This window comes from Pecten maximus, chromosome 7, assembly GCF_902652985.1.
Source record: "Pecten maximus chromosome 7, xPecMax1.1, whole genome shotgun sequence".
NCBI lineage: Eukaryota > Metazoa > Mollusca > Bivalvia > Pectinida > Pectinidae > Pecten > Pecten maximus.
In genome coordinates, this window is record NC_047021.1 from 39,647,613 (window position 1) to 39,670,991 (window position 23,379).

Consider the following 23,379-nt stretch of genomic DNA (forward strand, 5'->3'; position numbering starts at 1 on the left):
TTCATCTTCTATACGTTACACTCATTCATCTTCTGTACGTTACACTTATTCATCTTCTATACGTTACACTCATTCATCTTCTATACGTTACACTCATTCATCTTCTATACATTACACTCACTCATCTTATATACGTTACACTCATTCATCTTCTGTACGTTACACTCATTCATCTTCTGTACGTTACACTCATCCATCTTCTATACGTTACACTCACTCATCTTCTATACGTTACACTCATTCATCTTCTATACGTTACACTCATTCATCTTCTATACGTTACACTCATTTATCTTCTATACGTTACACTCATTCATCTTCTATACGTTACACTCATTCGTCTTCTATACGTTACACTCATTTATCTTCTATACATTACACTCATTCATCTTCTATACGTTACACTCATTCATCTTCTATACGTTACACTCATTCATCTTCTTTACGTTACACTCATTCATCTTCTATACGTTACACTCATCCATCTTCTATACGTTACACTCATTCATCTTCTATACGTTACACTCATCCATCTTCTATACGTTACACTCATTCATCTTCTATACGTTACACTCATTCATCTTCTATACGTTACACTCATTCATCTTCTATACGTTACACTCCTTCATCTTCTACACTTACACTCATACATCTTCTATACATTACACTCATTCATCTTCTATACGTTACACTCATTCATCTTCTATACGTTACACTCATTCATCTTCTGTACGTTACACTCATACATCTTCTATACGTTACACTCATTCATCTTCTATACGTTACACTCACTCATCTTCTATACGTTACACTCATCCATCTTCTGTACGTTACACTCATCATCTTATATACGTTACATTCATTCATCTTCTATACGTTACACTCATTCATCTTCTATACGTTACACTCACTCATCTTCTATACGTTACACTCATTCATCTTCTATACGTTACACTCATTCATCTTCTATACGTTACACTCATTCATCTTCTATACGTTACACTCATACATCTTATGTACGTTACACTCATTCATCTTCTATACGTTACACTCATTCATCTTCTATACATTACACTCACTCATCTTATATACGTTACACTCATTCATCTTCTGTACGTTACACTCATTCATCTTCTATACGTTACACTCATTCATCTTCTATACGTTACACTCATTCATCTTCTATACATTACACTCACTCATCTTATATACGTTACACTCATTCATCTTCTATACGTTACACTCATTCATCTTCTATACGTTACACTCATACATCTTCTGTACGTTACACTCATTCATCTTCTATACGTTACACTCATTCATCTTCTATACGTTACACTCATTCATCTTCTATACGTTACACTCATACATCTTCTGTACGTTACACTAATTCATCTTCTATACGTTACACTCATTCATCTTCTATACGTTACACTCATTCGTCTTCTATACGTTACACTGCATTCATCTTCTATACGTTACACTCATACATCTTCTGTACATTACACTCATTCATCTTCTATACGTTACACTCATTCATCTTCTATACGTTACACTCATTCATCTTCTATACGTTACACTCATTCATCTTCTATACGTTACACTCATCATCTTCTATACGTTACACTCATTCATCTTCTATACGTTACACTCATTCATCTTCTATACGTTACACTCATCATCTTCTATACGTTACACTCATTCATCTTCTATACGTTACACTCATGCATGATACACTCATTCATCTTCTATACGTTACACTCATTCACCTTCTATATATTACACTCATTCATCTTCTATACGTTACACTCATTCATCTTCTATACGTTACACTCACTCATCTTCTATACGTTACACTCATTCATCTTCTGTACGTTACACTCATTCATCTTCTATACGTTACACTCATTCATCTTCTATACGTTACACTCATTCATCTTCTTTACGTTACACTCATTCATCTTCTATACGTTACACTCATTCATCTTCTATACGTTACACTCATTCATCTTCTATACGTTACACTCATTTATCTTCTATACGTTACACTCATTCATCTTCTATACGTTACACTCATTCATCTTCTATACGTTACACTCACTCATCTTCTATACGTTACACTCATTCATCTTCTATACATTACACTCATTCATCTTCTATACGTTACACTCATTCATCTTCTTTACGTTACACTCATTCATCTTCTATACGTTACACCCATACATCTTCTATACGTTACACTCATTTATCTTCTATACGTTACACTCATTCATCTTCTATACGTTACACTCATTCATCTTCTATACGTTACAATCATACATCTTCTATAATGTTACACTCATACATCTTATATACGTTACACTCATTCATCTTCTATACGTTACACTCATTCATCTTCTATACGTTACACTGCATTCATCTTCTATACGTTACACTCATTCATCTTCTATACGTTACACTCATTAATCTTCTATACGTTACACTCATTAATCTTCTATACGTTACACTCATTCATCTTCTATACGTTACACTCATTCATCTTCTATACGTTACACTCATTTATCTTCTATACGTTACACTCATTCATCTTCTATACGTTACACTCATACATCTTCTATACGTTACACTCATTCATCTTCTATACGTTACACTCATTCATCTTATATACGTTACACTCATTCATCTTATATACGTTACACTGATGCATGATACACTCATTCATCTTCTATACGTTACACTCATTCATCTTCTGTACGTTACACTCATTCATCTTATGTACGTTACACTCATTCATCTTATATACGTTACACTCATTCATCTTCTATATGTTTAAAACAAAATATTTCTTCTTTCTCTCAAACGGTATCAATTAAAATGATAAACGTACATGATAATATATTAAGGCACTATTACGAGTTTCATAAGTTAAAAGCATTTGGGCATTTTAACTAGCTACTATTGTTAGATATTGTCATATAGGTAATAAATAGTTTCCTTTTGACATAATAGCTAGTATTGCTAGCGGTGACACATTTGCACTACAACACTTTAAAAAGTTCTTCTACCAAAGAAGGGAAGCGGCCTTCCTCAAAAATACGTCGTTGACATTTCTGGTCCCTGCTCCCTGGAAACGCTTTAGTTTTCCTTCGCTTACCATTCTAAGCTGCATGGGGATTGAGGCCAAATATATCGGGACGTATATATTATAACCTGTTGAATTCAACAAAATAAATTGCTAAATATATCGGGACGTATATATAACCTGTTAAATTCAACAAAATTAATTACGAAGTAAATCTGGACGTATATATAACATGTAAAACCAATAAAACAACGCGCTAAGTATATAACGGGACGGATATAACATGTTTTAACCAATACATTTTTGTTCTTTAATTGTTTTCTGATGCAGTATTTTGCCGGGCGTAACTTTATTAAGATTTGCAGCTAAAACATTTCGACCATTCAAATTTAAAGAATATTTATCCAATAATTAAACAATGTGTATACTTTCATACATGTCATACATTCGGATTCGAAAATAAGTTACAAGTGAACGAATTATGCAAATTATCATTTAGCACCCACGTGTTATTGTTTATAATATGATTTTAACTTCAACAAGGGTACATAAGGTACCATTTTGAAAATCGCAACATTGATTTAATATCAGGTTTGCAAAAATAATGCATGAACAATTTAAAATAGTCATGAAAAAATACTTAGTCAGTTAGTGAATACACTTGCATGTCATATACAGCATTTTAGAAATGAAACTAATATGCAGTCCCTCATCATTAGCAATGGATTAGTCGAAAGCACTTCCGGTTTGGCAGACGAAACTTCCTGTTGATGACGTTCGGCGAAAGCTGGTAATCGACCCGACGACTCATCATGGATTATAGAATTTGTATTCCAAAAAACGACCCTGACATGTAGATATATCTTTATTTAAAAACAGACAGACAATTAAGAAGCATGGCTGGCTTCTACGGGATTGAGCAGAGAGAAGTTATCCGAGTGAAAGTGAAGGTATTTTTATTTCCATACTCCTGTCATTTTCGCGTTTGTTTGTTTACATGTTCGTACGATATGATACCTCGATAATACATGCATACGGTGGGAGTTTACTGATTTTGTGGGCCATACTTATCAAGGTAATGATAATAGATTACAGTATAATCTTGTATATGCTGGATGTATTGTAAAACGCAACGGATAATTGGCAAAAAAATACTCCCCGAGTAGCCGGGTAAATCGAATCCGGAGCCGGGCAGAGTTTAATTTCACGAGCCCTGCTGACAAAGTATGGGGATGTTTGTTGATATACAGCATGTAACTTGTTTTCTACAATAACATTATTTAATGTAAATTGTATATACCATCGTTCTCCGACAATGTTAGAGGATTACAAGGCAAGAAACTAGGGATATGACAGGCGCTTTGTAATGATTATAGTGTCAGAAAAATAAGCCAGAGACCTTTACCTAGCTGAAGTAGTACATTTGTAGACTTTGGATTCTCATCATCCACTTGATTATACAAATAATTTAGGCTTAAACAATGATATATTAATTGCTTTAGCTTCCTAAACTTTGAAGTCAAAGCTTCTCGTCGCGTAGTTCTCTAAATGCTCAAACATTATTGGAGTACATATGCCAATTAATTTACGTCGGGATGCCTTTGGCACCTGCCTTTATAGTGGTGGAGGGTAAATTTTGTTAGTCACACTTTTGTTTCCGGCTAACAGATTATCTTTTCTGTAATACAAATGATATACACCCGCAGCTTAATATAGTTCCTATTTTGACAGCAATTATTGAAAAGATTTAACTGATGGTTCCCGTGTTTACGGCAATTATTTAAAATCAAATATAAATGTTTGGTGTTCTAGAGTATTTTAGATTATAAATATAACATTTTTCTCACCAGTATATGCAATTTTGTTGGCGCAGGATTACGTAGTTCTGTCTCAATCCTGCCTTGAAAACAAAAGTAAAAAATTCAGTTTGATCGTTGTGTGTCCATAAAGAGAAACTATCAACATGTCTTAGACTCATATGTTCATCTAGAGTTCATATGCAGGAACATTTCATATAAGCCTAAAACCAACCGTGTTTACATAGTCCAATGTTTACAATTCTATAAATAATAAAATTCCTGCGGATGTTGTCTGGTCATCTTTACTTATTATAATTCTATAAATAGTTTTGCGGTCAAGCATTCTACGGGATACTTCAGCTGTCACATGACTAATGAGTAATCACATGATCAGCACTAATTGGCCAAAATGGCGGTCATGTCTAATGTAACTAAACCATGGCCAGCGAACGTTCGCAGTTTCATATTTGTATGTCGCTAGAATACGCAAGAAATATCAACAAGAATTGAAGGCAAGTTTTAACAAACTACATTGCCGTTTTTCATGAGGATTTTATTAAATAAGATTATTATTTGTTTATTTGAAAAGAATCTAACGATTATGATCCGTGACTGATGTACTGGTGTCTTGTTTGTCAAAACTGTAGGCCTATATATATATATATACATGTATGTCTCGTCGGACAGCTTGACCGACAGCGCGACCACAGTTTTCTATCGGAGGTAAAATATTTGCATTTTCGATTTTACTAAGGGTCATAAAATACATCTTATAGTATAGATAAAAAAAAATTTAGGCTGTGTACATCTTGGATTTTATCTCTGGTTGTACATGTAACTGTTAGTAGACCGATTTGTTCTTCATGATCAGTTGATTTTTTTTCAAAGTTTACAAGCAGTTTTACTGATTCGGAAGTATATCAATAATCTTCCACAAACATTAAAGAAATAGGGAAAGAACTATACTCGCTATTGGAAAGTTGTCAGCAGATAAATACATGTTTTCCTGAATTAATATAGAATAGGAATAACCAGATTAAGATATTTCATCTGATACAAATGTAGCTGTCTGACTATAAAATCCAATTTTAAATTTCTTATTATATGACCTCAGACCCTGACGTTTCTCAGGGCCTTTGGCCCTAGCTATGATGTTATATTAAAGATGAACATGTTTTCTATTCCTAATGAATCTGTGAAATTATGGATTATGCTACTATGCAACCTTATTTCACAAAATTTATGGAATCAAAAGGGGAAAAGTGCATACAAATATATTAAGAGATGCATAAAATTATTGCTGAAAAAAATAAGAGATACAATTAAAAAGCTATTTGAATATGTACCTAGCTGTTACACTCGGACATGACCGGCAAGACATATACTCTGAATAACATGTCAAATAATTGTAATTTTGTCATTTTCAGTTTTATGAGTGGTTGGTAATAGAGTAATAACAGCGTATAATATTAGAACCATTTTCTAGAATGATTTGCATGTGTAATATGTGATTCTACAATGAAATATTTACTGTAATTCTGAGAAAGCGAGACAGAGAAAGATCACCGTCTATGTAGCATCGATTACTCTCAGATTTGATCAAGTTGTGAATTGAGTGCATGGAGATGTATTATAGTCATTGATTAAATATCTGTAATAAACTAGTTCTGAAAGTGAGACAGAGGGAGAAAAAGATCACCAGAATCACTGATTCCTCTTCCAGACTTTGGCCAAGTTTTGAAATAGAATTTATGGAAATAAAACATTTGTAATATGCTGTAATTCTGAGAAAGTGATAAAGAGTACCAATAGCATCAATTGCTCTCTCATCTCAGACCAAGTTATGAAGTGGAGTGCATTGACAGACTCAGAGAGCCATTAAATTTTATTCTAAGTACTAATCATAGAAAAATTAAAGTTATCAACATGTTTGCTTGCCTTCATTGCCAACAAATGCTTTCCATTAAAAAGATTGCATATTTGTTCAAAATTTTCAAGTATCAGAATATATAACGCTTATATATGCCTTTTTTACAAACCAGTTGAAGTTGCTTTTCTTGACTGCAGATTTGATTTTAAAAGTCATTTTACTGATGATTTCTGTCTAAAGCCAGGAGTTTCCCTTGTAGGATTGATGCACCTAGTGTTATATTGCATTAACCCTTTGGCTTAATAATAGATTTGGCTTGGTAATAGTTGATATTTACTAGTGTTGTGTATCAGCAACGTTACAATACGATACGTATTGCTATACAGATCTAGACATCACGATACAATACGTATCACGTATACGTGAAATTGTCATAAATTGAAACAAATCAAACAATATTTAACGTTCAATCTGAAGTTTTAACATTTTTAACAAAAACAGTAGAATTAAAACAGATCTAAATAAATGTCAAATATAAACAGGACTCTTGAGTTTTGTCACTGAAACATTGTCGACTCTGAAAGTTATACCTTGGGTCAACAACGTGCAACAAGTTACAACTCACGGAAACATTAATTTCCACTGCCGAAAAGGGCGCAGATCATTTATTATAAACTAGTTATCGATACATCATGTAGCATGTTTGCTATCAGCTTTTAAACATAGTGGTTTTCGGCTTTATTTGTGTTAAATCTGTCCACGGTTTTCAGTTTTCAATACTTGTCTTGTAAAATTGTCAAATGAGGGTGATGCCGATTTAATGCGAATTCAAGTTATTGTGTTCCCGGAATACGTTAACTCCGCCTCCCATTCTGTGAATACGGCAATACTGAATACTCTACTTCGATAGGTAAGTTTCATGTGCCGTGGACCTTTGACTTGTTTCAAGTCAACGAATATCTTTGATTTACAAGTCGTCGGAGGTTTAGTACTAAGATATAGATATAGATAGAGAGATAAAGTTAAACGGAATTACACATGGCTGTCAGCGTTATCCATTGTCCATATTTATTCGCAATTATCAATTAATTTTAGATGAGGAGAAACTTGAAGAAAAATGTTAAGACATAACTATTAAATAAGATAAACGCAATTGATCATGGTCGACCAATTGCAATTAAAAATTGGTATAATTTTGATGTTATGATCATTATGGTATAAATTTATTCAAAACATCATGTATACTGCCTTTTTCGGTTATAGATCAGTTGATTAATAGCTATATGTCCCTACAAAATGTTATGTGTTCGTGACCTGGGATTTGGACATAGATTTACTGTATGTCCAGTTGTGTCCCTTTAATGGCTCTTTGAGTTGTAAAGGACTGTATGGCCTTGATATTAACATACCTGGTACAGTGTCACGATCGAACCATGGCCACATACATGTTTATTTTAGTTAGGACCAGACAGCTACCCGATGTGGGATTCGAACTCGTAACCCAGAAGTGGAGGGCTAGTGATAAGGTGATAAGGGCCACCACAGCCCCTTGGCCACCTATACCTATTGAACCCTACTTATAGTGCATAGAGTACATAATCATATCGGATTCATGTTTGCTGTACTTTAATTCTATACCTTGAATTCAAGGACAGAAGTTTGCAATATGTCCTTGATGATGACCCTGGAGCTATAAACCTTGACTGTCTAGTGTCTACTTATGATAATAATGTATAAATTAATCTGATATGTTAGTTTTGTGTAAATTCCAGGATCGGTGAACCAAATGATAAAGACTGAACGTGACTGGAAAAGTCTCACTATAGGTATAGATAGCCCTGTAATCTGTCGGGTGAAAAAAAATCACACGAATAATGATTATTAATCATTATCTAATATAGTCTTGTACTTTTGTTTATTAGATAGTTTTAAATGTTTGCTCACATAACTGGACAATTTTACCATTGGATTACAGAAAACACTCACTCTCTCCAATTTTCAAGGAATTAAAAATTTTATCTATAAGCATGCCAATTTTGAAATCTCATTTTACGAGGAACAAGAAATTAAATGGGTATATAGCCTTTAATAATATGCAGTAATTACTTCCAAACTGAGACTGTAAAATGTATACAAGGTAATTTTGCTATTTCAACATTGGATAATATTTTAAACAATCTCCGAGTAAAAGTGGTGTCCTGACACTTCATCACTAGCTCTCCACCTCTGGGTTACGAGCTCAAAACCAACGTTGGGCAGTTGCCTGGTACTGACCGTAGGCCAGTGGTTTTTCCTCTGGGTAGTCCGGCTTTTCTCCACCTCCAAAACCAGACAAGTCCTTAAATGACCCTGGCTGTTAATAAGACGTTAAACAAAATAAACCAAATCCTGGATTTAATGATGACAACAATTCACAACAGTACTTTTATCACTGTCTTTCAAGTTTAACGCCATAGCTGGATATCTAGACTAGCCACCAGCTCAAAGTTTGTGTAAAGAATTGCTAAGCTGAATTCTAATACTAGATTATCTCCCCTGTTTGAAATCAGACATATAGCCCCAAGACCAAAAGTACAAAACTCAATTTTATTTATAATTCTAAGTTTCTAGAGACAGGATGTATAATTCTAAATTTCTAATTTTCTAGAGACAGGAGGCCAGTCTACAGGATGTTGGGTGTCCAATAGATTATTCAAAATTGAAATAATTTAAGTAGTTGACTTGTAAGAAAATAAAAATGGTAACATCGACCACCCATAGTACTAAATACTGGCTTGGGATAAGGAAAGCAAAAAGCAGGCAGACAAGGAGATAAGGACTGAAGGTTGTATTGATAGATAGAAACATGTAAACAAAATTTTTACAGACGTTGATAAGTCATCTTTCTTCTTGACAGTCTGTAAAGCAATATATTAAATGGTATTTCCCAGAAAAGATATGGCGTAGTTCTTATTGAGTCATGTGCAATAAATAGGTTGAAAAATGTATGTGTTATACATTCAAGGTAAACTATCAACAGAAGTGATTAAATAAATATATTTACATATTAGGTGAAACTGGCAGAGAAGTATATATACCAAATAAATTTAGGAAACATCCATTCTTGATGTTGTTGTGGTTGATGCACATGCCTGATTTCCTCAATTGTTCGATCACCCTACATACAATTACAGATCCAGGTGTGGAGTGAAGGAACGTAAAATCCACCCAGCCAGAACAAATGGCGTTGACTCTATTACTGGAACTCTTATTTACATATTATATAACTCCTATGATTTGGATTTTTACTGGCAATGGAAACAGACTTTGTGAAAATGAATACCTTGTTGTGATTTTTAGTCTTTCTGATAAACAAGATGTTGACTGAATATTGGAGGTCATTAACCTAAAGCTGTATTTGTGTACTTGTGTAACCAGTGGTTAAGGGATGTAAACAAGGTTGTTATTAAGTACAGCTACTTGTGATCATGAACTCACACACAATACAGCTAAGGGTCACTGTTCTATAAGTTACTTTCAACCAAGAAACTCAAATATATTTTAAACACATAGGATTTACAATATATCCATACGAAAACATCATATGTTTTAGTTGATATAGCTATTTATTGTGTAATGAAAAAACTATGAAATTTCCTTTTACCTTGAATATTAAACAAGAAATGCCATTTTTGTATGATGTATGTCAATACATTATTATTATCACTATGATGATAATGAGTTGGCAGAAAGCCATCATTAATATCGCCTTAATTATGATTATGACCTTGAAAACAAAGGAATGTAAGGTATACTTGAAATTATTTTTTTACACTTGAGAGTTGTTTCATGAAAACTGGACATTTTTAGCATGGTTGGCAACTTCACAATCTTCCCCTCTCTAGTTGAGATCCCCTGTCCTTTACATATACTAGATTTGGCCGCCTTATGGCAAATTATACAGAGTTATGGCCCTTTGTTCTCCTGTTCCTTTTTCATTATTTTATCTACACATACCAACTTTTGTATGGATATAATTACCATATGTATCTGCAAATAAGCCTCTGCAATGACAAATAAGCCCTTGCCCAAAAATTACCCCCCTTCTGTATTTTTGCAGATAGTATTTTCAATATAGTATTTAGAAAGCTAAAAGTGGTTTACAAATAAACCTTCCCCAAAATTTAGGACTGATTTCTTACAAAATTGAAGAGGAGCTAATTTAAGGATAGATATGATACTTTAATGGTAGAGCCTATTTTGTATACATAATATCGATCACAGGTTGGGTTTTGTAACTCACTGTATATATACAGAGTTATGTCCCTTTGTGCTGTAGTTATTTTTGGATTCAAAACACAATTAATACTATAGCCAATATGTGTTCAGACTTTGTTGTGTATGTATCTGATTTGTGGTACACCTGGTGCCTGTTTACTTGTCGTTGTGATCAATCAGACTTATACAGGATGGACCCTGATTTACACCACTATTGTCTCTTAAGCCAGCTGTTACACTAACACAATTAAAGTGGACATGTTTTACATTTTAAATAAATTTACATTGTATTGTGGAAATCACAAAAGAATACCAGTAAACTGAAAATGATATACATGTACTGGATGTAGTTACAAAAACTACCAGATCTGGCAGAAGTCATGGAAACTGTACATGTTCTAATACCCTTTTCTCCACCGTCTGCCATCTGTCTGTTTGTCATTTGTCCATCCATTAGAAATCCTTCTAAGCTCTGTATCTTGTGAAGTTCTGGAGGGATTTTTCCTAGAATAAACATGCAGGTTCCCATTGGTGCCTTATTGTGCACATATATATACAACTTAAACTTGAGTCAGAAAACCAAAATGGTATATAGTGTAAACGGCCATCTTGGATTTTGACAGTTGAAATTTGTTATTGTTAATTATTTCTTGAAGTTATTTTTGTGATAACATATAAATGCTGGTTGATTTTGAAACTGATCAGAAGAAACTAAATTTTCAACAGGTGCCCTTTGATTCACAGTTGAAGTTTTCTGTTACCATGATTCTTGAAGCAATACCATGGGTCTTTTTAAAACTTGATATGTATATTTTTTTCCTTGGTCTCTAGCTGTGCATTTTATTAAAAATTTCAGACAGAAAACCAAAATAGCTGACAGGCTGCCATCTTGGGTTCTGACAATTTAAGTGCATTATTCGTATTTCTCAGATTTGTACCAGATTTATTGTGGCATTGTGGTATTAAGTAAGAGATTAATAGGATAATGACACTTTTCCTATTACTCTTCAGTTTTCATGCGTTGGCCTGCTAAAGAAAAGGAGTGGGATATATATAGAAAGACATTTTCACTGCCCCTGGGTCAGTCTGTCTGGAAAATTGACAGCTTAATCATTTATATCACACTTTATAATTAGCTACTGTCTGTATCATTATATACAATGCAAAGATGATATCTACTTGCTATATCCTCCCGACTGAAAGTGGAGGGAATATAGATATCTATCCTTTCTTCATCAACATCCTTGCTTTGCTGTTCCTTTATTTTTCATCCCATTGTCTAGAAAATTTCACAATTGTTCACAACCATTGTTAGCTAGCCTATTTCAGTTATTGGAAAGTTCAGAAAATTGTTTTTAGGGGGATTTAGGCTGGAGAAGGTGATATATAGGTTAGACTTTCACAAATGTACTATAATTGATAACAAATAATGGCCACATCAGTTTGTGTATAAATTATGATGTCATCAGTTTGTGTATAAATTGTTATGATGTCATCAGTTTGCAATTGTATATAAATTGTTATGATGTCATCGGTTTGTGTATATATCATTGATTTATAAAATCATGATTTCATCACTTTTGTAAGTCTTTCCACAAGAGTTTGTTTCATGATGTCATGTTTGTGATAATGTTGAAACTTTTTCTCTGAATGGAATGCAGTTTTCAAGTTACATATTATTTGTACTATACTCAGAATCTAAACCTAATGCTATATCCAGTGTCCATATGTTTTGTTGTGAGTTTATTGGGGTAGTATAAAGTAGTGAGTCCACATTTTGTTGTGAGTTTATTTGTGCAGTATAAAGTAGTGAGTCCACATTTTGTTGTGAGTTTATCGGGGCAGTATAAAGTAGTGAGTCCATAGTTTGTTGTGAGTTTATTTGTGCAGTATAAAGTAGTGAGTCCACATTTTGTTGTGAGTTTATCGGGGCAGTATAAAGTAGTGAGTCCATATTTTGTTGTGAGTTTATTGGGGCAGTATAAAGTAGTGTACTGTGTCCATATTTTGTTGTGAGTTTATTTGTGCAGTATAAAGTAGTGAGTCCACATTTTGTTGTGAGTTTATTGGGGCAGTATAAAGTAGTGAGTCCACATTTTGTTGTGAGTTTATTGGGGCAGTATAAAGTAGTGAGTCCACATTTTGTTGTGAGCTTATTTGTGCAGTATAAAGTAATGAGTCCACATTTTGTTGTGAGTTTATTGGGGCAGTATAAAATAGTGTACTGTGTTCATATTTTGTTGTGAGTTTATTTGTGCAGTATAAAGTAGTGAGTCCACATTTTGTTATAAGTAGTGAGTCCATATTTTGTTGTGAGTTTATTGAGGCAGTATAAAGTAGTGAGTCCATATTTTGTTGTGAGTTTATTGGGGCAGTATAAAGTAGTGTGTCCTTATTTTGTTGTGAGTTTATTGAGGCAGTATAAAGTAGTGAGTCCATATTTTGTTGTGAGTTTATTGAGGCAGTATATAAAGTAGTGTCTACATTTTGTTGTGAGTTTATTGGGGCAGTATAAAGTAGTGTGTCCTTATTTTGTTGTGAGTTTATTGGGGCAGTATAAAATAGTGTGTCCACATTTTGTTGCAAGTTTATTGGAGCAGTGTATGTTTTTTAAGAGCATGTGATTACCAAAGACATTGTTCTCCATGAATTATATATGAATCCCTTTTTAACACATAGAGGTGAGTAATACACAGCTCTCCTGTACCGGGGCTCCTTTTATTCAGCCATGTTGTCTCAGCTGTCTTCGGAGATGTCCGTTTCAGTGTCATTTCAAATACATCAACAGTTTGTCCTCTAAAAACCAATTTGGCTTTCACAATCAAAGTGATGAGATTGATTGGTAGTGTCAGTGTGCATTTGGTGGTCTGTTGTAACAGTGAAGTTGTGTGATACATATGTGTGTCTGTTGTGACAGTGAAGTTGTGTGATACATATGTGTGTCTGTTGTGACAGTGAAGTTGCGTGATATATATGTGTGTCTGTTATGACAGTGAAGTTGTGTGATATATATGTGTGTCTGTTATGACAGTGAAGTTGTGTGATATAAATATGTGTGTCTGTTGTGACAGTGAAGTTTTGTGATACATTTGGTGGTCTGTTATGACCGTGAGGTTGTGTGATATATATGTGTGTCTGTTGTGACAGTGAAGTTTTGTGATACATTTGGTGATCTGTTATGACAGTGAAGTTGTGTGATATAAATATGTGTGTCTGTTGTGACAGTGAAGTTGTGTGATATATATGTGTGTCTGTTGTGACAGTGAAGTTGTGTGATATATATATATGTGTCTGTTGTGACAGTGAAGTTTTGTGATGATGCTTTGTGTATTGATGCTATGCGTGCGACATTGTGTATTGATGCTGTGCGTGCGACATTGTGTATTGATGCTGTGCGTGCGATATTGTGTATTGGCAGGTACATGCTGTAGCTATATTATAGTGTAATACAGATTTATTAGTTTTGGTGTTTCCTTACATTTGTATTGAATTGGTATGGCCAGACTTTAGTATTGGTATGGCCAGACTTTAGTATTGGTATGGCCAGACTTTAGTATTGGTATGGCCAGACTTTAGTATTGGTATGGCCAGACTTTAGTATTGGTATGGCCAGACTTTATTATTGGTATGGCCAGACTTTAGTATTGGTATGGCCAGACTTTAGTATTGGTATGGCCAGACTTTGGTATTGGTATGGCCGCCAGACTTTAGTATTGGTATGGCCAGACTTTAGTATTGGTGTAGCCAGACTTTGGTATTGGTATGGCCAGACTTTAGTATTGGTATGGCCAGACTTAAGTGTTGGTATGGCCAGACTTTAGTATTGGTATGGCCAGACTTTAGTATTGGTGTGGCCAGACTTTAGTATTGGTATGGCCAGACTTTAGTATTGGTGTGGCCAGACTTTAGTATTGGTGTGGCCAGACTTTAGTATTGGTGTGGCCAGACTTTAGTATTGGTATGGCCAGACTTTAGTATTGGTATGGCCAGACTTTAGTATTGGTATGGCCAGACTTTGGTATTGGTATGGCCAGACTTTAGTATTGGTATGGCCAGACTTTGGTATTGGTATGGTCAGACTTTAGTATTGGTATGGCCAGACTTTAGTATTGGTATGGCCAGACTTTAGTATTGGTATGGCCAGACTAAAGTGTTGGTGTGGCCAGACTTTAGTATTGGTATGGCCAGACTTTGGTATTGGTATGGTCAGACTTTAGTATTGGTATGGCCAGACTTTAGTATTGGTATGGCCAGACTTTAGTATTGGTATGGCCAGACTTTAGTATTGGTATGGCCAGACTTTGGTATTGGTATGGCCAGACTTTGGTATTGGTATGGCTAGACTTTAGTATTGGTATGGCCAGACTTTGGTATTGGTATGGCCAGACTTTAGTATTGGTATGGCCAGACTTTAGTATTGGTATGGCCAGACTTAGTATTGGTATGGCCAGACTTTAGTATTGGTATGGCCAGACTTTGGTATTGGTATGGCCAGACTTTGGTATTGGTATGGCCAGACTTAGTATTGGTATGGCCAGACTTTAGTGTTGGTATGGCCAGACTTTAGTATTGGTATGGCCAGACTTTAGTATTGGTGTGGCCAGACTTTAGTATTGGTATGGCCAGACTTTGGTATTGGTATGGCCAGACTTTAGTATTGGTATGGCCAGACTTTAGTATTGGTATGGCCAGACTTTGGTATTGGTATGGCCAGACTTTGGTATTGGTATGGTCAGACTTTAGTATTGGTATGGCCAGACTTTAGTATTGGTATGGCCAGACTTTAGTATTGGTATGGCCAGACTTTGGTATTGGTATGGCCAGACTTTGGTATTGGTATGGCCAGACTTTAGTATTGGTATGGCCAGACTTTGGTATTGGTATGGCCAGACTTTAGTATTGGTATGGCCAGACGTTAGTATTGGTATGACCAGACTTTAGTATTGGTATGGCCAGACTTTAGTGTTGGTATGGCCATACTTTAGTATTGGTATGGCCAGACTTTAGTATTGGTATGGCCAGACTTTAGTATTGGTATGGCCAGACTTTAGTATTGGTATGGCCAGACTTTAGTATTGGTATGGCCAGACTTTGGTATTGGTATGGCCAGACTTTAGTGTTGGTGTGGCCAGACTTTAGTATTGGTGTGGCCAGCCTTTAGTATTGGTGTCTCCATTCAGTGGGAATGGCTTCTCAAAACATTGGTTTTGGTGTTTCCACACTTTTCATTGGTGTCTTCAGACAATGTTATTGGTGTCTTCAGACTTTAGTTACTCCTATTGTGCACCTTTGAAATCATATATGTTGTATTATGATACTTGAAATTTGCAGAAATGCAATCAATTATTTTCAGTTAGGCATGTAAATAATCGTTATGTATTTAAAACATACATATTTAATACATAAAGATTGCATACTTTCTGCTGTGTTTGGACCTTGGCTATAAGTTTCTATTTTTATTTCAGAAATGTGAAGGTTACATTCAGCCGGAGTACAAGAAGTTCTCCCTAGATCCACAGATTACGTCGTATGAAATGCTCCAACACATTCTCGCCAGTGCCTTCAGTATTAAAGGGTAGGTAATTATTGTCACCCATTTCTACTGCCATCATATACATCGGTAAAATGAAGAGTTCCACTTAAGGAGACATGCTGCCTTAATATTATGTATATCCTGAAGAGTTCAATTGCACCAGCTTAATGATGAATTCCTACTGTTTTAAGAATTTAAAAGTTAATAATACAAGTCTACACAATATTCAGATAATTCTGAATTACCAGATATTGGATTTGAAGTTTGAATGTATCAATGTTACATTCAGTTTTAGTAAACTGATGGTATACATGTATTAATTAACCTTTCATTTCTGCCCAGCAGGTAAGGTTTAACAGTTGAACCTGCCAGCCCAATTGCATGATCATAAGAGGCAAAAAAGTCTGGAATTTTATCTTTTCTCATTCTGCACAACTTTCATCTTCCCAATGTCTCCCTTGAAAATGCCTCACTTATGGCCTTGAGACAAGCGTCGCCCCTATGTGGAGGACTTTGGGTTCTATCCGCTGGCCGAAACTCACCAGTCTCTAGAAATGGTAGTTTCTACTCCTGCCTAACTCACAATTTTGAAAGTGGGACGACTAGTTTCACCCATTGTCAGTATAATGTGTCCAGGTTGTGAGACCTGCTAGGTGTCTTTGTTATCATGCTTCAGTGAGGTAGCACTATAATGTCAGTATCGGTTCTGCATTATCACAAGGAAACAAACACAAATATGTTGCAGTCTCTCGAAACAAATACAGTCGTCACCACACCCATGCAGCATAATATGCATCTTGCACAATTGGGAGGTTGTTCGTAAATGACCATACATTTGTAGGTATTCATAACATAAACAACAGGGTATTAAACCATTCAAAACCTAGGCTATAACCTTCAATCGACTTATTTAATATTATGACCATACTATCTACACTTCACACTTCAACAATTTTCTATAAAAATATCTTTTGTGCCATTTCTTATATACATCAAAACATAATTTCACAATCAAGCCCCTGAAGGTCATCTCTATAAAACAAAAAAAAAACAAAAATTTTTTGTATAAAGCCATCTGTTTTACATATATTCCCAAATGTGTAATTATTTATATGTAACCCTCTGTATAAAGGTCACCTGTCTGGAAAAACCACTTTTCTCTGCCCCATTGTGTTGTCTGTACACAGTTAACAGTAGTAGCTATATATAATATATACTATCTGTTTCAATATTTTAGAAGGTTATTTTAATGTCATGTTCAGCTGTCCATTGTTTAATTAATTAACCAAAATGTTAAAATTATTAGAGGTCAGCACTGTTTGTTGAAACGTTTGTTATAGTTAAATTAAACGACAATTTTAAACAAAATATCAGCATATCAAATTTTTAAGAACCTTACACCCTACGCCACCCTATGCAATCCTATGATAAAGGGCTGCAGACTGGGTTCACTTCACCTCTGATGAGTAACGACTTAGTAAGGAAATCAGTCAGGTGTTATATGTATTGGTGGATAATAGATCTAGGCAGGTCGAGGAAAACCACCATATTTCATATAATGGATAGATAGACAGATAGTCGTGAAACATCAAACAAATACAAAAATTATTTGCATGTTGGAAAGAACCAAAAATCTATACAATACTTCCGGTAGAGTAACTTCCAGGTTCTAAGTAGACAATGTTTGCATTAAACATATTTAGTAAAATGTTGTTTACCTTGTCGTAAATTAATTAGCCATTGATTAAATAATACATTACACAAATTGCTGTTTAAGTGAATTTGGCTATTTTAAGTAACAAATCCATACTCCATCTGGCGTATATGAAATATAATACGCAAGTTTGCATATTACATGCAAGTTCGCAGTTTTCCCTAACTTGACATATGGTATGTAAGCTGACAATGCCTCAGAGTAAAATCTTCCATATCAATTCATATTTCAATAAGTTTTTGGAAAATTAGAAATCTGGAGCAGCTTGTGTGATTTTAGCAATATATGTTTCGAAGATCAAAGACAAAAAAATATATCCTGTTCCATTTGCAAGCTAACAATGCTTTATATAGTAAAGAACTATCTGAGTCTGGAACAATAAATTTCATTATTTGAAAGTCTTAGAAGAAAATATATTTGTAAAATTTTGATAAGAATCTTGAAAACTAGCTTGAACAGCATGTGTGTATCTTACTGTAGTAATACTTTTCAAATTTAAAAGTAAGAAAAATTATCTCGTGTTACAATTTCAAGTTGACAATGCTGACCTACCTGAGATCAAGCCACCATGACATAATGATGTGATGATGTAACTCAAGGTAAAGCTTATATGGCCTGGGCCAATATTGATCTAGCTATAGACTGGCCAGGTAATCAACAGCTGTATAATGGATTCGGGTGGTGGACTTCACTCATGGTGCTCACACCTGTAAATAGATGTAAACACCTTTATCTCAATATGGCTTTTAAGGTTAAAGGTCATGAAGGGTATTGACCCTGGCTATTGAAAAGGTGGAGATTGAGCTGATATACAGATTGCTATTATATATATATATATAAGCTGGAGGTCTTTAGCTGACTGTGGACAAACTAGTACTTTTATGTTATTCAAGGTCAGACCAACTTATGTAATACTGTTCTGATATTTGTGTATATATATAGTATCAAAGTATTTATGATTAGCATAGCCAGCTGATTGACAGTTTATGGTATATTGAACTTACAGTCATAAGTAGATAGCTAGCTGTAGACTCAGTGGAACCTTTATCTTGATTCCCTAGGGGCTGAAAGGGGAGCCCTATACATATGTACATGATATAACTTCACTGGCCAGTCAACACAGAGAGACACAGCTGGAAATTGATTATTTTTCTGTGTGCCTTTGTACACAGGGTCTGTTAGCAAGGATGTATGAATTAATGGTCAAGTTTGACCTTCACTGATGACCAATACTCTGCATGGATATATACATTGCAAGTTTGACACTGACCATTTTGGACTGAGACATGTGCATGGGTGCTGTGTTCAATTCAGCAAGGATGTCTGGAAGTTTTGACCACTATTAAAGTGCTTGACCAGTGCAGGATGAGCTCCCCATGGGCTATGCTTAGTTTTACAGAGAGGTCTGTAGTCAGAAGCCATGTAACCTTTGGTAATATATAGTATATGTTGGTGATGATATTATGATATTTGCTTTTACTGAGAAATGCAGGTTTTTTCAAAAATACTATTTCACATTTATGAGTCATGTAGTCAATAAATATCAATAGCCTTTGAAATGTTTAGGGTCTGTGTATTCATATCTTTTTTCAGCTATCCTAAAGATTCCTTTTTTCAGCACATTTATATAAATTCTATAAAATGTGATCAATCCATTTTTTCCCAGTCAAGAAACTATATGGACTAGAATTTCAACAAAGCCTAATTGGTTTGTCTATTTTAATCAAAATTGGTTTTTACTGGGTTAAGGATTCAATGCTGACATCCTGAATAAAAATTGTTGTTTGCAATTAAAAAAGAACCTGTAATTTGAAATTTGATAATAGAAGACAATTAAATTAATCATGTGAGATTTTATAGTTAAAAAAAATCAGTGTTTTAACAAGAATTTTCTTTAACAGACATTAAACAAGTCTTGTCATTTAATTAACAAGATTTTATGAAATAAGTGAAAAAAAAATCTTCATTAAATTAGATTTCCCCTCATTTAACAAGGATGCTTTTTAGAACAGAAATAAAATTTAAACATGTCAGATGTGCATTTTACAAGAGGTTTTTTAAAATAAAATAAAAAAAAAGTTTGTTTATAGAGATTTTATAGCAACATTTAAAACAATTTTTGTCATTTGAATAAGAAATTTTAGAACAAGATGTTGGAGAATTTATAAGCCTGTAAGACACTTTACAGAGTATGGTATTTAATGTCTTAATCTTGTTTGTATTGATCATGATCATGTGGGTCTAGATCTGTAGTCCATTAAACTATATATACAGTATAGTGTTGTCAAATTAATTTTTATCCATTACTGACTGATCATAGTGAGATTCTGAAAAGTTCTCATTCCTCCTAACTGGCTCACACTGTGATGGTGCAATAATCCACTTTTCTTCTTTTTATTTAGATCTATATACATTAATATGAAAATCCACAAAAGTGTTTCTTCAGGTTTTAATTTAATGTGAAATTTAATTATCATGCAGGAAATTTGAATAATAAAATGATATGCAGAAAGTCTTATCATATATGTATACTTTTAAGTACAATAAAAGTGTCATTAATGAAAAAGTATAAAAAATCTAAAAATAATTGAAGTAGAATCTCTCAGTTAATGCTAAGTACAATGTATATATATTCAACAATGGTTTCCTGTGGTAGGCTGTCAATCTTAAAAGTGTTAAAATTTAAGAATAATAATTATGACTTTTCCTGCTAATTACATGTACATGTAGTTCCAGGTATAAGGACGTCCACATTTGTTCACAATTATTTTTCACTTTTTATATATTTACTGGTATATGAACCAGTAAAGGTCTTTGAATTCTTTTTTTCCCCACTTGTGAAATATTTATATGAGCCCGTATTTTCATATGTACAAACACTCTATTTACAAATCTTCTTCACTGGAAGTCTGCAATTACAGAGAATATTCTTCTGAATTTGGAATCTTCCATTGTGAAATATATATGCTGCCATGCATCCATACAAAAACTATACACATTCTTTTGACTTGTTGAATTATTATAAGTGGAATCGGAAACTTAAACATTGTAATTATATATATAATTTCTTGAAGATTATGAATTTGTCATTGACAATATATATAACCCATCTCAATGAAATTTCAGAGAGTGCCAGGGAGGTAGCAGTTTTCCACTCTATGAATTAAAAAAACAAAAAATGTTATTCGATGCAAAGATATGCTCTCAATTTAACAAAATTAACATTGCAAAAATGTTGCAGTTTTAGGATTGTAGCTAGATCATTGATAACCTTATCAACTATTGATAGACAATCAATTGCAATATACAATTGTATAACTATAGCCCAAGTTTCCTCTGGCCCTGACACACCATCGAGGGCCAGAGAAAACTCAGGCTGATATTCCAATAAGAAGTTATCAGACAAAAAATTACTAAACACAATATTATGAATTTCAAAATATTGTCTTGGAAGTGTATAGGAACTTTTGGATGGCAATGTTTATATATATATACACTAAACAAAAGTCATATAGACATGATCAAAGATCTGTGTTCACCCTGGTATACAGTTTAGTGTCCCCTCAGGCCATTATTTGTATATATGTATATAAACTAATTACTCTTTAGTAATTGCCTTAGGATTAGTGTATACAGGAAGTCAGGGAGAGCCAGCAAGGTTATTTCTTTTGATGTTTATTTGTTTCTAGATTGGAAAAAGATGTTTTCATATACCTTTATGATTGCCATGACCTTGTCAAGAACGGCTAGCACATTACCAAACCACTTGGGGCACATGTAGAGATGTTCAGAAATGTTATTTCTAACAACAGGAAAACTTATTATGTGTGGGACAGTATCTATATGACAAAAGCAGGGATTTCCCTACAATTTTTTTTTGTCCAGGTCAAGGGTCCATTTAATTGGGGATATTTACGCGACAAATTGTGAAATTGCAGGGAAAACAGAGGAAAGTGATATTCAAACAAATTAAAGTTCTTCTTAATAAATATTATCCTTTGTTTTTTTTTTTTTAATTTTATGTCATTTAGTATTTACATCTGTTATTCATTCAAAATTGCTGAGGTCTTTTCACATCAAGCAAATTTAATCTTGAAAAAATGGCCTTTAGTTTTTGAATATTCAGTGGCAAATTTGAAATTTTCACAAGATTTTTTTTACGGGAATGGGTCCCTTTAACAGACCCAGATTCCATTGTAGATAAAGTCCCTGAAAAGTGTTGATAAATGAAAATTTTGCATATTTAATCCATGTGGAATTGTGTGTAGCTCTGAGATCCAGTTCTTTGGTTGAAATATTGTGTATTGTATTTGGAATATAGTTTGATTGATTCAACTCTGAACTCTACACGTATATATATATAGAAAAAACCTGATTCTCATAGGCCATAATAGTTGTGATTTTGGTATATTTTACCTCATGGACGTATCTGTAGGTATGTAGTTCTGATAGGACAGAACACACGTTGATGATTTGCTAAGTGATTCCCTGATTGATTGTAGTTAAATGTACCTGTCATGTTGAGATGATCAATTAGCTGAGGTCAAAGGTCATGCTGAGAAGAATTTCTAGGTGTAGTGAAGATGTACACACAATGTAAATAAAAACCTCAGCCATACTGAATCCTTTCCATTGATCATGAAGAATTTACTAGATAATATTATCTTTTGTTTTAGGGATTTCACTCTGAGTTACCGGACACGAGATGACGAAGGACAAGAGATCTACCTCAGCATGCTCTCCGACTGGGATATGGACGCAGCCTTCCAGAGCGCTTCTGACCCATGTCTGCAGCTCAAGGTCGACCTCAAACCATTTGAGGAAGGTCAGTCATTTGAGGCAGTGTACAAATCCATCTGATATATCTTGATCAATAAATTAGATTTTATTATAACAACTCCAAACCAAAATACTTTCCTCTTATGTACAATACCCAGCTGGTAACTACAGTGTTGAATTGTTTTCAGTAAAAATATTCGTTCTGCAATGAATACAATTTCTACTAATTTGAAAATTAATTAACTTGCTCATTAATAGCACAATCATATAAACAAATACTTTATTGTTTGTCTTTCATGAGTGCAGCAAGGTTATTATAACAATCTTTGGGTTAATAAATATCCA

At 34.0% G+C, this 23,379-nt stretch overlaps 1 protein-coding gene across 4 annotated transcripts in view; it reads left to right on the top strand.

Moving 5' to 3' along the window:
• Positions 1–3,859: 3,859 nt before the first annotated feature.
• Positions 3,860–23,379, top strand: part of LOC117330817 (TBC1 domain family member 25-like) — a 30,685-nt gene continuing 11,165 nt past the window's right edge. For 3 of the 4 annotated variants that reach the window (XM_033889324.1, XM_033889326.1, XM_033889325.1), the window contains exons 1-3: positions 3,860–4,032; positions 16,474–16,583; positions 22,932–23,080. In XM_033889324.1, coding sequence (XP_033745215.1) covers positions 3,979–4,032; positions 16,474–16,583; positions 22,932–23,080 — 313 coding nt within the window. In that variant the 5' untranslated portion in view covers positions 3,860–3,978. Of the gene's footprint in view, positions 4,033–16,473; positions 16,584–18,996; positions 19,659–22,931; positions 23,081–23,379 lie in introns of those variants that run through there. The other variant, XM_033889327.1, reaches the window with a different exon arrangement.